Source organism: Juglans microcarpa x Juglans regia, chromosome 3S (genome assembly GCF_004785595.1).
Source record: "Juglans microcarpa x Juglans regia isolate MS1-56 chromosome 3S, Jm3101_v1.0, whole genome shotgun sequence".
Classification (NCBI taxonomy): Eukaryota; Viridiplantae; Streptophyta; class Magnoliopsida; order Fagales; family Juglandaceae; genus Juglans; species Juglans microcarpa x Juglans regia.
The window spans coordinates 387,288-406,088 of record NC_054599.1 but is presented as its reverse complement, the minus strand read 5'-3'; the positions used below and the strand labels follow the sequence as shown (position 1 = coordinate 406,088).

The following is an 18,801-nucleotide window of genomic DNA, read 5'->3' as shown; positions in this document are numbered from 1 at the left end:
AGGGAAGGAAGTAGGGGAGTTATTATAGATTTCTTTGCATGCATTAGCTGGGTCTATTTCCCCAAAAACTATGAGGGTAGAAGGTAGTATCAACCATAAAAAAATTCTGATTTTAATAGACACAGAAAGTACACACAGTTTCATGGATTCAAATGTAGCAAGGAAATCACTACTATCAGTGGAAAGCAGCCAACTGGCAATAAAAGTGGCTAATGGTGATAGCCTTCCTTGCCAAGGTTACTGTAGGGCAGTCCCACTCCAAGTACAACACTTACAATTTAAGGCTCTTTTGTATGTCTTAACTTTGGGTGGATGTGATGTTGTGTTAGGGGTGGATTGATTAAGAAAATTGGGGCCTATTTTGTGGAATTTTTTTGACCTTACCATGCAATTTACTCTCAAGAGGGTGGAATCTAAGTTACAAGAGATTCAACCTTCAAGAGAGGTGTTGGAAGTGGAGGAGCAGAACCTAAAGCTAAAAAAGGAGACACTCAGGGGAATCTGGATCCAAATGTTGGGAAAGGAAGAATTTTAAGGAAGAAACAGAATCGGAGATACAACAGGTGGTGAAGAATTTTAAGGTGGTCTTCTCAGAACCACATGGGTTGCCTCCACCTAGAAGCCATGATCACAAGATTTAGCTTCAGGAGGGTTCTAAGCCAGCAAGCTTAAGGCCATATAGGTACCTCTACTACCAGAAAACTGAGATTGAAAAGTTAGTTGCTAAAATGCTCAACAGTGGGATTATAAGGAGAAGTCAGAGCCCCTATTCCTCTCCTGTTTTGCTAGTGAGGAAATGTGATGGGAGCTGGAGAATGTGTGTGGAATACAGGGCATTAAACTAGGATACCATCAAAGATAAGTATCCCATACCTAACATAGATGAATTGTTGGATGAGCTTTATGAAGCAGAATTCTTTTCTAAACTGGATCTACGTTCTGGTTATCACCAAATCAGAATGTACCCAAGGGATATACACAAAACTGCTTTTAGGACCTATGAGGGTCACTACGAGTTCTTGGTGATGCATTTTGGCCTCACCAATGCTCCCTCAACTTTTCAAGGGTTAATGAATGAGATTTTCAGACCTTATCTACAGAAATTCGTGTTAGTATTCTTTGATGATATTCTGATCTACAACAAGATACAGGACCATTTACAACACTTGAGCACTGTTTTGGAGATTCTGCAGTCTCACCAATTTTATGCTAAGGCAAATAAATGCACATTTGGAAGCAGGGAAGTGGAGTATTTGGGGCATCTTATTTCTAAAGAAGGAGTGAAGGCATATCCACAGAAAATTACAGCTATGCAAGGATGGCCAGTTCCCTCTAATCTAAACGCCTTAAGAGGTTTTTTAGGTCTAACTGGTTATTATTGTAGGTTTGTGCAGGGTTATGGCATGATAGTAGCACCACTCACAACCTTGCTCAGAAAGAATTCCTTTCATTGGAATGGCAAAGCTCTACAAGCCTTTTATCAACTTAAGCAAGCCATGGATTCATATCAACTTAAGCAAGCCATGGTGAATCCGCCAGTTTTAAAGGTACCAGATTTTACTAAACAGTTCATTATTGAGTGTGATGTGTCGGGAGAAGGGCTAGGAGCTGTACTTATGCAGGAGGGGCAACCCATAGCTTATCTAAGTCAAGCTTTTAAAGGGAAGAGCCTGAACCTCTCCATTTACGAGAAAGAATTGTTGGCACTAGTTATGGCAGTGAGGAAATGGAGGCATTACTTGTTGGGACAATCCTTCAAGGTCTGTACTGACCAACCGGCCTTGAAACACTTACTGGAGTAGAGGATAGGGACCTCAGCTCAGCAAAAATGGGTCTCTAAGTTGTTAGGGTACGTTTTCAGGGTGGAATACAAAAGTGGGAAGATAAACACTGTGGCAGATGCACTATCAAGACTACCAACCATAGATAACCCAAACACTTCACCAATTCCACCAAGCCCCAGTCAATCCAACCAAACCAACCAGAAACCAACCCAATCAAGAAATGAACCAACCATACAGGCCATAAGTATGTTGCAAGCCAAGTGGATAGATGAATTAAAGAAGACTTACCCCCAAGACCCTAGTTGCAAGAGCTCTTATGCAACTATCATTAGGGGGCCTTGGACTCTTCTCACTACCAACTCCGAAATGACCTCCTCTTTTACAAGGGGAGACTTCATCTAGGAACATTGGTACCCTTCCAGCAGCAAATCCTGCAACAGTGTCATAGCAGTCCATTAAGGGCCACACAGGGGTATTCAAAACCTATTCAAGGGTAAAAAAGGAGTTTTATTGGCCTAGCATGAGAAGGGATGTCAAGATCTTCATCAAGGAGTGTGACACATGTCAGAGGAACAAAGTTGAAACACTTCACCCTGCAAGACTGCTACAACCCCTTCCAATACCAGAGAGAAATTGGGAGGATCTAAGTATGGATTTTGTGGAAGGATTACCACCATCAGAAGGGTACACCGTAGTAATGGTAGTAGTGGATAGGTTGAGCAAATATGCTCATTTCCTACCCTTGCACCACCCTTACACGGCTTTGAAGGTGGCTAGAATATTCATGGAAAATGTGTTCAAACTACACGGACTGCCTCAAACTATAGTCAGTGATAGGGACCTAGTATTTACAAGTCAGTTTTGGTCAGAATTATTCAGGTTATGTGGAATAGAGTTACTGTTGAGCTCAGCTTACCACTCTCAGACGAATGGTCAGACTGAGGTGGTCAACAAAAGCCTGGAGTGCTATCTCAGGTGTTTCACAAGTGACAGACCGAAAGACTGGAAAAAGTGGCTAGCCCTAGCCGAGTTCACATATAACACTTCAACCCATTGTTCTACCCAGATAAGCCCCTTCGAAACCGTAGATGGGTTACCTCCACCCAGATTGTTGCCCTATGAACCAGGCGCAACCAGAGTACAGGCTGTGGAAGAAGAGTTAAAAGGGCGTGACTTCATGAATAAGTTAGTTAAAGAAAACCTCCAAGAAGCACAAGTCCGCATGAAGCGGTATGCCGATACCAAAAGAACCAACAGAGAATACCAAGAAGGAGATTGGGTGTACTTACAACTGAGACCTTATCGACAGATGTCAATGGCCCTTAGAAGAAACCTCAAGCTATCGCCCAGATTTTGTGCGCCATATCGCATCCTCCGCCGTGTAGGCAAGGTTGCATATCGCCTCGATCTGCCCCAAGGAGCACAAATACATCCAATGTTCCATGTTTCATGCCTTAAACCAAAACTTGGGACCCATATACAACCCCACTCACAGCTGCCGCAGGTGACATCAGATGGTGCCCTAATGCCGGAACCTGAGGCCATCCTGGAGCAAAGGTTGAAAAAGAAAGGGCAACGCTCAGGGGTCGAGGTTCTCACTCACTGGAAAGGAACAACTGTTGAAGATGCAACTTGGGAAGATCTCGAGAGCTTGAAGAAAATGTTCCCAAATCTTGAGGGCAAGATCTTCTGAAGAGGGAAGCATTGCTAGGGTTTCAGACCAAGGGGGCGAGAGAAGCAGAAGGAGATAAGGAGCTTCGAGAAGATTGAAGAAGAATGAAAGAGATGCTTTTATATTTGGGGTTTGTAAGGATAGTTTTGTCTATTGCTTATTTTTGTATTCAATTATTTTACATCTAATCATCAGAATAGTTTTTCAAAAAACTCTTGTGGAGGTTGTGGCTCCTCGAAAGCCATTTACTGGGTCTACTTTTGCACTTTCTTCGTATCAGGTTGTGTTTCACCGTTACCGAACAACGCTGCCTCTTCTCTCCCCGTGTCGCCGTCTCGCAGAGGTTCCACCAACAACAGCCGCCACACTCTTTCTCTCTCCGTCTGGTAAATCCTCTGTTCCGCCTCCCTTTCGTTCTCTCTCTCCCTCAGTCGGTCCCAATCTCTCCTCCCTTCTCTCTGTTCCATCAAGTTTTCACCACGAATAACGCAACCCTCCAGAAAATCACACAAAACAGTGTGTGGTCTCAACATAACTGAGGAAAACGTCAGCCGTCGGGTCTGGGTGTAAGGATCTCTGAGATCTCCCCACTCTCTGTTTCTGTAATCGTCTGAGGGATTTTTTGTTTTCTTGTTTTGATGTACACATGTATTAAAGATTGTTTTTTTTAATTTGGTTTGGTTTCGTGTATATGGGTATGATTTTCTTACTCAACTTGTAGAAATTTCAACATCTTACAGATTGTGTTTGGGTATGATTTTGTCTCATGCATATGCATATAATCTATACCCACCCTCTGTTTGTGAAATCGTCGGAAGATTTTTTTTTTTTTTGGATCTAGACATCTATTACAGATTGTGTTTGGATTTAGTTTGGTTTCATGTATATGGGTATGATTTTGTTAGTGAACTTGTACAAATTGTAACAGATTGTGTTTCGGTTTGATTTTGTCTCATGCATATGCGTATGATCTATTTAGTAAAAATTCAGACATCTTCGACTGAGAGAAGAAGAGAAAAACCATGCCCATGAGAAAGCCCAGTGGGGGTGAGGGGGTGGGCTGGCCCCAGCGGGTCCCGCCCCGCTGCTTATATATATATATTTATAAATATGTTATTTTTTTACTATATAAATACAATAATACTTAATACTTTTTAGTTTGTACAAGTTACAATGTAGGCTAATGTGACTTTTATATAGAAGGCCAAAGCGGACTCTTGTATTGCCTTGGCCTCCTATATAAATGCTCCATTAGGCTACATTAGCTTACATATTATATGCACTAACAAATTGAAAAATTATGTTATTAGTTTTTAAATTATGGCCATATTTAAAAATTTAAATGTACAATATAATTTATGTGATAATTTGGGTCCAAAAATGTGTTTTTGGTCACTTTTCGGTCTAAAAATAATTTTTGGGCCCAGTGGGCCATGGGCACTATTGGAGAGGGTGGGTGGATGAGGGGTCCACCCCTGCCCCCACATCCCGGGGGCGGGGAAGGGTCAACCCCGCCCCTGCATGGGCGGGTAGAACCCCTAAAAAATAGTTACCTCGTTTTCATAATCTGGTCTCCATTACCATAAATTTGTGGATGTGGCCGAATAGCCATTTTTCTCAAGCACTTGTAACCCATAGCAGAGGAGATCATATTCTGCTATTTAATGTATCGAATGCAGTTAGGTTTGCCATTTCAAGAATAGTGCATATGTATGCTTTAATGATGTCTTTGCTGTTGGGTACTAGGATTTAGTTATTAGATATGTTGAGCTGAAAATAAGTTTTTTTTTTTTTTTTTTCTCTTATTAATGTTATCCGAGAATGTAGTCTTTGAGCATGATTTGAAGTGTCTGAAAAAATTGAACTCTATCACGTTTTATTTGTTTACATGCAGGTGCATGCAAACAGCTATATCTAATATTTCGGAGGTTTCATTTGCTTGTGGACTATATCTCCCATTGACATAATATTGCTTCTGGGTCTCATGGTAGGTTCAAAAGTCCTTACTATATTTGAAATTGGAAGTTGTCTTTATTGTAAATCTGAAGATTCTGAACCACTTTTCTGATTGGATTCTTTTTTTGATATTTTCATCATGAGTTCTTTTCCATGAGAATTGGATGTTGATGCATGTTTTTGCTGGTTTATCTTCTGTTTTTCCTTTCGAAGCACCCTTTTTTGGCTGGTGCACTGATCTGCATTGGCCGGTAGCTAGTGTTTCACTGACTGAAGTAGTCACTCTTAAAGCTAAATGTAACACCCCAATCCCAGATTGGGAACAGGAATAACCCACATCAAATGGGTTAGTTCTAAAGGTAGTCATGGGTGCTAAGTCTCACATTGCTACTTATTAGGTGAAACTAGGGGGTGCTAAGTCTCACATTGCTACTTATTAGGTGAAACTAGGCTTTATAATTGATTCTAGGGAAGATTTATATTGAGTAATTTTTTTACATATTATAGTGTATATTGGTCACTTTTCCTAGGTCATTACTCTAATTGTTCTCTTGTTGTGTTTGTATCTGAGCATCACCCCCAAAAAATGATCCATCAATATTTATTGATTATATCCTTGTATGTCGATATAAGGCCAAGTGCTTCCTGTGCTCCCAGGTAATTGCTAAATTTTTGTTAGGCATTTTTTGTAAATATATTACAGATGCTGAAACTTAATGTGGTGAACTTCATTGAATAATCTCAAAGTTTTCTTGTATAGATCTCAAAGGTTGGGCATTGCTAGTGGGGTTTAGATTATATACTTGAAGCCTCGTGTTTATAGGGTGCTTATGCATTATCCAGTTAGGTACAAGATGTCTTTGAAAATCAAGAGAGAACAATGGAGGAGCTGAAAGTTTTTTTCTTTAAAACATTGTTTTCTTGGGTGGGGGCTATTGTTTGTAATGGACTCAATGTCCATGACTTTCTTCTTTCAGTTGTACATTATGGATAGGTATTTCTCATGTATACTTCCTGTGTACTTGGGATTTGCCTATTATTATGAATAAAACTTCTTGATTACTTATTTAAAAAAAAAGGTACAAGATGTTTTCAACATATTTGTGGAACTCTGTTGTTATGAACTTAACTGCAGTAATCTTGTCTGGGTTTTAAACTGAAACTTTATGATGCAAAGAAACAGTTCTTTCACTTGATTTACTTTGAAGTAAAATTACTTATTTGAATCCAGCAAAGGCTCAATATGGTTGTCATATGCAAGCTTAATGCATGTGGGTATAGGTTCACCAGGTGTTTCATATCTAACTTGATTTAGGTCACTGATGTCTTGCTCAAATAACTCTTCCTCCAGAAACATGAGATGGAGAGTGAGGTATTAGGCTCGAGGCCCATTGGATCCTAGTCTAACCTATGAGTTGAAATAATAATAATAATAATATTAATAATGACAAATAATATAATAAGATGATCTATCATTGCGTTATGGACTTTTAAACGAGGTGTAATGAATCGATGCAGGATCCTAATGGTTTTATTGACGAGAAGTGTGAAAGCAGACTTTACATTGGTAACCTTGATTTGAGAGTAACAGAGTAAGATTTTTTTTAAAAAAAAAAAAAAGAGCTTAAGAGTTCTTTGTTGCACCATTTCTTTGGACGGAGAATTTAGGTTCTCTATCTGCTCTTATTATTATTTTTTTTTTAACTTTAATCTTCAGGGCTGCTCTGATTAAGATGTTCTCTCCCTTTGGGAAGATTGTATCTGAAGATTTCCTGTGGCATACTCGTGGCCCAAAACGCGGAGCACCAAGGGGTTTTGCTTTCGTCCAGTATAGTACGAAAGAGGTAAGTTGATTGATTTTGATAGTTTTATCTTTTATTTTTGACAAGTAAAACAGAAATGGGCATATTCGGATAACGGGATGATTTTATTTTCAAGCACGTATTGATTTCCACCATTAAAGTGAGGATGCAGGAAGCTAAATTGGCCAAGGAGAAGATGCATGGGAAATTAGCTTGTGGCCGCCCATTGGTTGTCCGACTGGCTAGTGAGAAATACTTGGTGGAAACAGCTGAGAAGTCTTCCAAAGGAATGGGTGAGTCAAACAAGCCAAGTCTTTCTGGTAGTAATTCAGGACAAATGAGTCGTGGGGCTAAAATAGCTGCAATCAGGAATAAATTAAAAGCTTTGGAGGAGGAGGAGAGCTCAGGTGGAAAGAAGCAGAAGCTGGGGGAAAGCATATCCTGCAGTGAAAAGCTGGATCTCCCCTCTGGCAACAGATAATTGGGAATTATAATTAGGAGCCGGAAATTTATCAAAGTGAGAGTTCTGCGAAACCTCACTACCCAGTCACGGAACCTAGTGAGGCATTAGCATGATCGATTTGCTGAAATGGAAATGATTTCATGTCATAGTAATACTGTATAATGGTGACATTATCAATGCAATGCTTTTTTGTATCAATTTTGACTAAAAAAGCAATGGTGAAACGCATGGCATGTTTGTGGCCTTATACGAAAGATGAAGGAAGTTTTAGTTAGAAGTTGTCGATCAACTGGCACAAGACTTCTTATCTTTTAAGGTTTGCTTTTCAGAGTACCAGAAAAGATTTGATCCCTCCCGTATTTGCAACAATTCTTGCGAAAGTAGTATCATCTCATTAAACCACCGAAAATGGATCATCCAACTCAGCTCTTGCATGATGATATCTCGCCGCCCCTGTAAATTGTTAAAATTTCGTATCACCCACGTTTATATTTTGCAAGAGATGAATCGGGCAATTCCCAACGTATTTGACGAGGTATGATTAACATTTGTTACGAATGCTCAATTGAACACTACACAAAAACTCCGTGCATGTGTTGTGTCAGACCGCTTGCTCATTTTTATACACACCAGTGTCAGCTCAAGCTTTCTCACACATGCACTCCCGCTCCCTCGCTGGTGAAGACAGAGACAGCTGATGGCGACAAAGGTTCTCTCTTTCCGCAATCCACACTCTAACTTCAGACGGTCACATATGTCTTTCCGCCAAATCACAACCTCGAACTCAACGACCACCTCACTACCTTGTGATACATCATCATTCACTTCTTATAGAGCCCAAACCTTTCTATCTCCTCCTTTAAAACCTTGTTCGATTCGCACTGTAACGGCTGGGTCCCACTCCAATCTACCTCTCATTTCTCCTAATGACCACTGGGGTACCTGGACCGCTCTCTTTGCCACCGGCGCTTTCGGTTTATGGTAAAGCCCCCTTTCACTCTTCTGTCTCATAATTTTATGCTCTATTTGGTTGACGAGGAAAGTTAAAGAAAAGTCTAGTAAATGGGGCTAGTTAGGTTGTTTTGTTTTGACTCCCTGAAAATGGAACACCTGGCTAATTATGGTTATGGGAACCTTTTAGTTCTTGTTGGGCCAGAAAATGAAGTCCCAGATCCCAAGTTTGGTTTTTCAGACAATTTTTCATTACCCACCATGAGGAAAGCTTCTTGGAAAAGAAATAAAAGGCTATGAACGTTTGCTTTTGAAAAAATTAAAGAGAAGGAAAAGTGTTTTTTTTTTTTTTTTTTGTTAAAAAAAAAAAATCCGGTTGCAAATAAGAGAATTTTGTAACTTTCAGCTTTTCTCTACAATAGCTATGGATAACTTATGGTTTATAAGGAATCAGATCACTCACAACATTGCAAGCCATACAGTTGACTACTTCATAAAAAAAACTCTGGATCTATATAGAGAGCATGACAGAGCCTGGGAACTGAAGTCCATAGAATCAAACCAAAGTTGGAGTCCTCCTAATCCAAGGATACTTTTTCTATTACCTTTGATGTGGCAGTTAGAAATGAGAGGAGCACTTCAATAGCAGTATGCAGAAATTGTCTTGGCACATTACAATTTGTTGTAGCACACTACAATTGGAGTGCTGATCCAAACATAGGGGAAGCAATGGCTGCCTTCATAGGGGTACAAGAAGCTCATACAAGGAAGATTAACAAAGTTGTTCTTAAGGAGACTCTCTAAATACAATCAATTCCATCAATAATCCTCATAAGGCCATAAACTGGGAAACTGAAGGGATTTCTAGAGACACTCGGTTTCTGCTCAAAGATGCAACTATGATCTGTCGAAAGTCTCCTTCTGAAACCCATGTTTCACTTTTTGTGGCCAAATCATATCTCTCTTTATCGACCTGTTGGTTGGTCTATGCACATTTCTTTCTCCGTGATTGTAGAGAACCGTGACACTTATGAGTTGGGCAATATACTAATATCTGTAGATTAATCATTCATTACACTCAACTATGCTATGCTTTAGTTTTATTTATTTACATTCTGTGCTTTGGAGTCTTGACATGATCTTTTTTTTTTTTTTTTTTTTCTTGTTATCCTTTTTTTTGTATTGCAGTTGCAACAACAATTGGAACAGCAGTAGCATATGTGTTGGTGCCAATGCGATCACCTGGTCAGGATAGTTGGAAAATAGCAGCTGCACTCATGGGCAGACACATTGGTGGTGGTAATTTGCTTTCAAATTTCTTGAGCTACAGAAATATTAAAAACCATTGTTGACACCGTCCTAAATACTCACGAGATATATCTATTTGGTTGTGGTATTTTCGTGCTATACATATACTTTATAATTCCCTGTCATGAGTAACACTTCCTTTGTTTTTGTTCTTTTGATATGTCGTGTAGCTGTCAATTACGTTGCCATTTCTGAAGCCCTTGGTGTTTCTCCATCAGTTTTAGCTGCTGGATTAGCTGCAGATAATGTTATTTGTGCTGCATATTTTACGACATTGTTTGCATTAGCTTCTAAAATACCCCGAGACTTCCAAGTCGACCAATGGTGAGCAAAATTATGAACTGTAAATTAGATGGCGATTCTGTCATATGATGGTAGAGTTGTTGGTTCATCTCCCTTATATTTTATACATGTGCTTTCTCTTCTTGTAAGAACTTGGTGACTGTGAGGTTGTGGGTTTGAAACTCATTGGGTACATGTGCAACTAATCTATAAAAAGGGGAAATACAAGGATTTCATATTCTGTTCTCGCTTCTAATAATGGCAGTAGCAGGTGAATGTAAATTATGTAATTGTATCACCATAACAATGACATGTAATGAAAGGTAGAACTTTGGCAGATGCTGCAACAGAGGTGGAATCCGAGTCTGGCAACAAACTGCCTGTGCTACAAATGGCTACGGCGCTTGCTGCATCATTTGTCATCTGTAAGACTGGCACTTATATCACAAAGTATTTTCGAATCCAAGGGGGCAGCCTCCCAGCCATAACAGCGATTGTTGTTATTCTAGCCACGGCACTTCCAAAACAGTTTGGTTATCTTGCACCACCCGGTGAGGCTATGGCTTTGTTACTCATGCAGGTCAGTTTATGAATTTAGTTTGGTTTTCAGCATTCTGAACAGATTTTATATCTCTATTGGCTAAGCACCTAGCTTTTGCCCTGTTCATAAGTAACATGTTTTTGTTCATTTGAGAAACAGGTATTTTTTACTGTGATTGGTGCTAGTGGGAGTATATGGAATGTCATAAACACGGCACCGAGTATTTTTATGTTTTCTCTAGTCCAAATAGCAGTTCATCTTGCCGTGATCATTGGATTAGGAAAGCTATTTCGCTTTGATTTAAGGTTGTTACTTTGATGCCAACGTTGGAGGTCCTACGACTGCGTGCGGAATGGCCACGGCAAAAGGTTGGAGTTCTTTGGTTGTTCCTGGCATTCTAGCTGGCATTTTTGGAATTGCCATTGCAACTTTTCTTGGCATTGCATTTGGGGTGACAGTTTTAAAATTGATGTAAACTTAAAAACTTCTTTTGTATAATATGTAACCAATATTGTAAACTCCATTATATGCAGCAAGTGAAACCCACCGTTTAAGAGCTCATATTGCAATTGAGTCATTCTTCCTCATGATTACTAATGATGGTGCTTGCTGATGAACTGTTCTTATTCATATACACAAGCACAATAATTTCACTTACCAAATGCTTATAAAAATTTTAAAGCTGAAGTTTATATCTCCTTTGATATCAACATAGGATTACAGAATTTATGCAATCACTAGCAATTTCTAAACCCTGTCGCCTTAACATTTATTCACTAGAAGATTTTCTTTCCTTCCTTACAAAAAGGCCATACTCATATAGTATATGATTTACATCTACATCACCTTTTACTTCTAGTGAATTATATCTGGTCACGGATATTGGGCCCTAACTCCTATCAGAGCAAAAACGAAACATTGATTGAAACGAGAACAGAGAAGGAAAAGGAAGGTAGGGAGAGAGATACATTCTTTTAAATAATGTTAGATCCATTCCCTTGGATTGATGCAGGCGTCTAATAGTTTCCATTCTTCGCTTCCCTCTTCCGGTTGCTGCACACATCGGACAACAAAAGCATCCTCCCATTATGAGCATATAACATTTGCTTACCCGTAGCATCATATATAAAACCTCATCCAAATTTTAAAAAGAGATCTTGGAGAAAAAAACTTACATGGTCATATTCCCACCGAGCAGTTAGAGGGAGAGAAACAAGAATACTCTCAATTCGACCTCCTGTCTTCAGTCCAAATGTGGTTCCCCGATCATAAACCTTCATAGATAATGAGAGAGGTTAGGAAGGCCTCATTAAGAAAAAAAATGTTACACATGTCTAACATCTTGAGGGCCAATGTTATACCAAATTGAATTCTACATAGCGCCCCCTTCGCAATTGCTGCCATGCCTTGTGCTGGTCTGTGAATGGCATATCCTTCCTTTTCTGTATGATTGGTATGTAAGCAGGAACCACAGAATTTGCACATTCTACAAGTCAACAATAGATGTGAGCATGAAGGGGATTGATCTGCACAAAACTAAAGATAAACCCACATAATGAGACATCAATTCAAAATTCTCAAGTAATTACCTGTGGCAAAGGAAAGAAGCATCTCTTGATCATAGTCATTTAGATCATCAAAAAATATTCCACCCAGTCCCCGTCTCTCACCACGGTGCTGCTAAAGCAGTTCTTTGTAAGTAAATTAAGTTTTATGCAATCCCAAAAATGGTGAAATCCAAGTATACAAGGAGTATAACTTTTTTTTATAAGTAATCATACAGGGAGTATGATTGGGCAAGTTGACAGATCCAGTTTAGTCAGAAATTGTGAGATTTCTTTCTGAATCCATGCGTATGATAATAAGATCTACCTAATACTATAGGCTTTGATAATGATGGACAACGGAACTCCATATATTAATGATGTGCCTATATTCCTATCCCGCATGTTTCATCCGGGCAAACACAATATATGAATGTATTTACTGATCAGCTGTTCAATGCACAAACAACATCAAAAAATCCATTCGATATATCGGAGTCCTACCGTCTTTTTTTTTTTCTTTCTGTAAGTAGTCCTACCAAGTTGTTTCTTGAACACTTCTCAATTCTCTACTTCGAGTGCCCCAAAGGTAGCATGTTAGCCCTTGTTGTTTTACCAAAAGGTTGGCCCAAAATGGTCTCATTCTTCCATGCAATCAAGATATATATAGGGGAAAACAATCCATATACTTGGCTAGGTCAGATCCTCAAGAGCAAAATGTCAGGATTGCATTGTGTCCGACTTGTGGCCATATAACACATTTAAATTCCAGACGTCACACAAAGACTGAGATGCCAATCCAATTTGTTAACATGAGTTCAAGAACATGTTTTGCTAGTAATGAGATGTTAGCAATATTTAAAATAAGAATTATAAAAACTCAATCATCACCAGCACCATTTTTAAGATATAGAGGTCAAATGCTTTAGAAAGAAAATACCTTGATATAGAAATAATCATCACACCACTTCTTAAATCGAGCATAGAAGGTAGGATCAAATTTGTCGCAAGTACTTTTCTGAGCCTGCAGAAATATGCAAATAAGCATATGCCCAAATCCATTGATGTCTTATCATAAAAAAAACATAACTTCTAGAGCTTCTAAGAATTTCTTGAAGATACAAATTAAACAATACATGCAATTCTTCTTAAGAAATTCTTAAAAGAAGTTCTATCCACATTGAAGTGGATAGACACTTCATAAAAGAAAAGTTGGATAGTGGATTAATTTGTACCCCATATGTGTCAACTAATGGCCAACTCGCAGATGTACTCACAAAAGGGCTTAGCAGTGCAGCATTCCAAGGACTTATCTTCAAGCTGGGAATGAAGGATGTATATTCACCAGCTTGAGGGGGAGTGTTGGAAAATAGATAATTGATTCCCTCAATCTTTGGTATATTAGGAAACCTATATATTTGTATCTTTGACTTTCCTAGGATTAGGGGATAACCATTAAGGAACCCCACTGATATAGAAATCTGTTTTAGGAAGGAAAGTTTCCTATTTTATTTCCTTGTAATTAGCTCTGTAAATCAGCCATGTAATAGTACATATAGTCTGTGTAAAGGCTACAATTAAAATAATACGATTGATTCATTTTTCCCACATGGTATCAAAGCTTTAGGCTCTTTTCTGGGATTCTTGGCCTTCATTGCCGTGAATCAATGTCTGAAATCAAAGTATCCAATACTATGGCACAATCTGAGGACGCCCTTTCACATCGGTCATCCGATGACCTGTAAAACATTCAGGCAGCATATAGGCTGAATGGAAAGACCTATTTGAAGTGGTCCCAATTTATTCAAACCTATTTGAAGGGAAAGAGAAAGCTTAGCCATCTCCTAGGGACTAGACCAAAGGAAGGAGATCCACGGTATGATGCGTGGGATGAAGCAGATTCCATGATTATGTCATGGTTATGGAATTCGATGAACCCAAAGATTAGCAACACTTGTATGTTTTTATCCATAGCTAAAGAAATCTGGGATGCGATTCGACAGACATACTTGAAGGCCCGTGATGCAGCTCAAGTATATGAGATCAAGGTCAAGACCAGTGCAACTAGACAAGGAAGTAAAACTGTAACCGAATATGCCAACTTGCTGAAAAATCTGTGGCAGGAACTTGATCATTACCGGTGCATAGAGACTAAATGTGCATCAGATGCTGCCATCTTAAAAAGTTTTATTGAAAAGGATCGAGTCTACGACTTCCTCGCAGGACTCAACGTAGAATTCGATTAGTTCAGGGTCCAAATTCTCGGCAAAGAAGAGGTACCATCTCTCAATGAAACTATCTCTCTGATTCGTGCTGAGGAAAGTCGCAGGGGAGTTATGCTGGAACCCCAAGTTCTGGAAGGTTCAACCATGGTGACTAAAACAGAATAGCAACCAATACAAGAGAACATGAAGAGAGATCCATTGAGAAACTCGGGACGAGATAACAAAGATGCCCTCTGGTGCACTTATTGCAAGAAACCACGACATACTAAACAAAATTGTTGGAAGCTGAATGGTAAACAACCAAGCAAAGAATGGGGTTATCAAGGAGGATCGCAGAGGAATCCAAACCAGGCCTACTTCACCACGACTCAACCCACAAATCAGCAACATCAAGAAAATTCCCAAAATCTGGTTGAGCTCAATAAGGAAGAGATTGAGAAATTCAGGGGACTTTTGGGATCATTGGAGAAGCCTACTGGTGCATGTTCTCTTGCACTCTCAGGCGAGTTCTCTATTTCTCAAGAATTAAATGTCTCAGATGAACCTATTAGGAATCTATGGGTTATTGACTCAGGAGCCACAGATCATATGACTCACTCTTCATTACATTTTAACACTTATACCCCATGTCAAAACAATCGAAAAATAGCCATTGCCGATGGTCCTCTCACTACAGTAGCTGGTCTAGGGGATATCCGTGTCAATCCATCTCTTATCCTAAAAAATGTTCTTCATGTCCCCAAATTATCCACCAACCTAGTATCCATCCAAAAACTAACTCAAGATATTAACTGCAATGTGGTTTTCTATCCCTCTTACTGTGTATTTCAGGACCGAGATTCGGGGAAGAGGATTGGACTTGCTAGGGAGAAGGACGGGCTCTATTATCTTGAGAAATCAGGCATATCAAATATTGTCAGGAATAAATTATCTTTGTCACTGTTATCATCATCCAATAGAGACACCATTTGGCTTCATCATTTTAGACTAGGGCACCCATCATTTGGAGTTTTAAAAACTATGTTTCCTTCATTGTTTAAAGGGCTGAATTCTGAACCTTTTTCCTGTGATGTATATGAGTTTGCGAAACATAAATGTGTACCCTTTCCGATAAATAATGAGAGAAGTTCAGTTCCATTTGCTTTGATTCATAGTGACATATGGGGACCCTCCACAGTCCCAAATGTTTCAGGTTGACGATGGTTTGTCTCTTTTATCGATGATTGCACTAGAGTCTCTTGGATCTTTCTCCTCAAAACCAAATCTGATGTAAGCAAAGTGCTCCCAAATTTTCATAACATGGTTCAATCTTTGGTATATTAGGAAACCTATATATTTGTATCTTTGACTTTCCTAGGATTAGGGGATAACCATTAAGAAATCCCACTGATATAGAAATTTGTTTTACGAAGGAAAGTTTCCTATTTTATTTCCTTGTAATTAGCTCTGAAAATCAGCCATGTAATAGTACATATAGTCTGTGTAAAGGCTACAATTAAAATAATACGATTGATTCATTTTTCCCACACTTACTATAAATCAAGAGGTGATACACCGATACATCTTCAGGCAAACGATGGATTTTTAATATGCAAAATTCCAAAGGTTCAAACATAACTAACTACTTTTCTCACATAAAGAAAAAGTAAATTCTCATTTGCAATTCATTCCAAATAGACTAACTATTCAATTTTTTTTAATCTACACATTTCTAAAGAAAATGGTTTGTTTTATGAATGCTGCCCAATAGTTCAAACAAGGGAATGAATTAAGGTCAAACGTTTTAATCAAATACCAAATGGAAATGCTTCACATCCTCCTCAAAAATGTAGGCAGGAGTCAAATCGGTTCCGCCACCAAACCACCACTGTCTTGGTGCTCCGGGGGCATCTACAAGAAGTCACAGTGAAGTATCAATAATCAATACAAGGTATCGTGATACTAATAATGAACACTCATGGCTAGTGAGACAAACATGTATGCCCGTTTTCAGATATACGGGAGGAAAGACGAAGAGGGTGGGTTACACTCCCCCAATGTTTGGGGAAATGCCAGGGAATTTTTTATTTCAAAAAACTACACTTTGCCTCCTGAGGTTTGAGATCCATATAACAAATGTTCCCCTTCTAACATTCACGTGCCATTAAAATTTTAGGAAAAAATTCATTTTTCATACTGAATTACCAAACAAAGTAACTTCGGGTAATGATTATGAACTAGAAATAAAACTAAAACTAACAACCCCAGGTGGTTTGCATAATTTACCCATAAAAATATCTTACAGGATAAATTTGCGGATGCTAGTTAGCGCACTTTTTCAAGTAACTCAGTCAACTGACATCAGAATTAAAGTGTTCAATTTGTTTCATGCACATGAGTCCGATCTAGAAATCCCTCTCTCTGAGCAAAGCCCAAAAAGAGAGATCGAGTTTCCCATCAACAAGTTGGTATAACCTGAAGACAAAGATAACACAACCTCGTGCAAGAAATAACCACAGAGAATAATTCAAAGCAGAGAATACTGATTTATTGACCTCCATCTTGTATCTCCACAAAGTGATCTGACAATCTGTAGTTGAAGTTAATGTAAATCATAATGCCTACAAACTCAAAAAAATATATTTCTTCCTTGATTTCAGGAGAAAAACAGCTAAAGCAGGCTCTATATTACTTTCATCTTCTCATATATATAAACTGCTTGTACTTTCTTCTTTCCAAAGGAGAAAATTTCCCTCCGAAGTTCTCATTGCTTCTGTCTGTTTTTGCCCTCTTAGGATAAATATTCAAGTTGAAATCGAGGTAATTCAGTCTAATAGTCCCGAATGAAACATACAAAACTAAGCCGACGAGTATAAATGGTATAAAAGGTTATGCTAACAAGGAAGAAGATATAATCGCGGGGCTGACAGTAGTAGGTTCAGACAGAAACATGTACTAGCAAACTCTATGCAAAATGCAGGTGAGTAGCATGGTTTATTCCGAACATGAAAGAGCACGAGCGATTCAAGAAAATACATTTCCATTTGGGAAGTAAGGTTCACCTTTGGGAGCGTCAGTCTCGAAATACCGATAGTTAAAATGCAATGTTGGGGCAAATGGATTCTTCGGATGTAAAACCTGAAGAAAAATTCAAACATTTTCGTATATAGACAAATGGATCAGGAAGGAGCATCAATTAGAAAGGCAACAGATATATATGTAGTACAGAGCTAATTCCGGCGGCGAAGAAGGGAACGGGACCCGGCTTGATCTGATCATCAGCGGCGGCCTTAGCGGCACGATAAGCTTCGGGAGGCATGACCCCGTAGACAACGGAGACATTAACCCCGGCCTTTTCCCAAACTGCGCCGTCTTGTAGAACCCTGCTGATGCCGCCGCCGCCGCCAGGCCTCGACCAGACGTCCTCCTTGAAGTGGGCACCTCCGTCAACTGCTTCGATGGCTTCGCAGACGGTGTCCTGTGCGTCCCTAATCATCTTCTCAAAGCGGGCCCGCACGGAAGATGAAGAAGAAGAGAGGGCGGTGAGAACATCGTCAGATTCGCGGAGGAAAGTGCTAGGGCGGTGGGTCTCTGGGGTTTCCTTCTCAATAGAGATGGCAGAAGGAATCATGAGAGAGGGCTTATCAGAATTAAACGAAAAGGAAGGGAACCGTAGGAGGGTTCTTCTAGTACTAGTTAGATGTGCTACGGGCAAAAGGTGGGATTTTGATTTAGCTTTTGCCCAAGTGGGTGATGATGAGGAGGTGAGAGGGGAAAGAGTGAAAGGAGAGTAAGAGGAAGATGAGTAGGCGGCAATGGCAGTTGTTGCAGGTGACATCGCTCTTCCCTGGTTTGGCTTTGGTTTTTTTTTTTTTTTGGAAGGTTTTTTATTTCGACTCTCCCTAATCTCTACTCATCGGCAAACTGCTACAGATGTACTAACACGGCGATGAGGATGAAGCTTCGGTCTTAGATTGTTGAGAGAGAGAGAGAGAGAGAGGGTGACTCTAAAATACGATAAGCCCTTCGAAACAATAGGATAATACCGTGGGTCCCCACAAAAAAAGAAAAAGAAAAAAACAACAGAGTATAAAAACAGCACTCCAATACCGTTCGAAGATGGAAGTTTCAAATCCATTAACGCCACTCTTAACCCAAACTTTTATTACCAACAGCCACGCCCATTGTATCCCTTCCCTTTCAAATAATCATAATAGTTTAATTAATAGAAAAATTTATTTATTATTTTTTTTGTGATATTAAACAATAAATTTATAAGTAAAATAAAATAAAT

General features: G+C 39.2%; 3 protein-coding genes across 11 annotated transcripts; 2 read left to right on the top strand and 1 right to left on the bottom strand.

Annotated features, from left to right (window-relative positions):
* The first annotated feature begins 3,744 nt into the window (after positions 1-3,744).
* On the top strand, positions 3,745-7,875 carry LOC121257072 (probable RNA-binding protein 18). Of its 9 annotated transcripts, XM_041157941.1 has the most exons (6): positions 3,745-3,853; positions 4,008-4,014; positions 5,351-5,443; positions 6,931-7,004; positions 7,130-7,256; positions 7,387-7,875. In XM_041157941.1, exons 3-6 carry the CDS (start codon positions 5,441-5,443, stop codon positions 7,693-7,695), a joined length of 513 nt encoding a protein of 170 aa, XP_041013875.1. In that variant the 5' UTR covers positions 3,745-3,853; positions 4,008-4,014; positions 5,351-5,440; the 3' UTR covers positions 7,696-7,875. The 9 variants fall into 9 exon arrangements, with proteins under 9 accessions (XP_041013875.1, XP_041013881.1, XP_041013874.1 ...); XM_041157947.1 differs by lacking the exon at positions 6,931-7,004 and having other exon boundaries at positions 3,751-3,853; XM_041157940.1 differs by having other exon boundaries at positions 3,751-4,022.
* Positions 7,876-8,249: 374 nt separating this feature from the next.
* On the top strand, positions 8,250-11,427 carry LOC121257810 (uncharacterized membrane protein YjcL-like). Its single transcript, XM_041159056.1, is given in 7 exon segments — positions 8,250-8,658; positions 9,791-9,927; positions 10,107-10,233; positions 10,235-10,260; positions 10,557-10,798; positions 10,913-11,073; positions 11,075-11,427. Coding segments are annotated over 7 exon segments (1,137 nt in total). The 5' UTR covers positions 8,250-8,374; the 3' UTR covers positions 11,235-11,427.
* A 6-nt stretch (positions 11,428-11,433) lies between these two features.
* LOC121257070 (coproporphyrinogen-III oxidase 1, chloroplastic) lies at positions 11,434-18,516 on the bottom strand. The gene is made up of 8 exons (XM_041157938.1): positions 17,734-18,516; positions 17,570-17,645; positions 16,324-16,418; positions 13,244-13,327; positions 12,349-12,436; positions 12,121-12,245; positions 11,935-12,033; positions 11,434-11,812 (listed from the first exon to the last, which is right to left on the bottom strand). The coding sequence occupies exons 1-8, from the start codon at positions 18,343-18,345 to the stop codon at positions 11,744-11,746; spliced, it is 1,248 nt and encodes a 415-aa protein (XP_041013872.1). The 5' UTR covers positions 18,346-18,516; the 3' UTR covers positions 11,434-11,743.
* Positions 18,517-18,801: the final 285 nt, after the last annotated feature.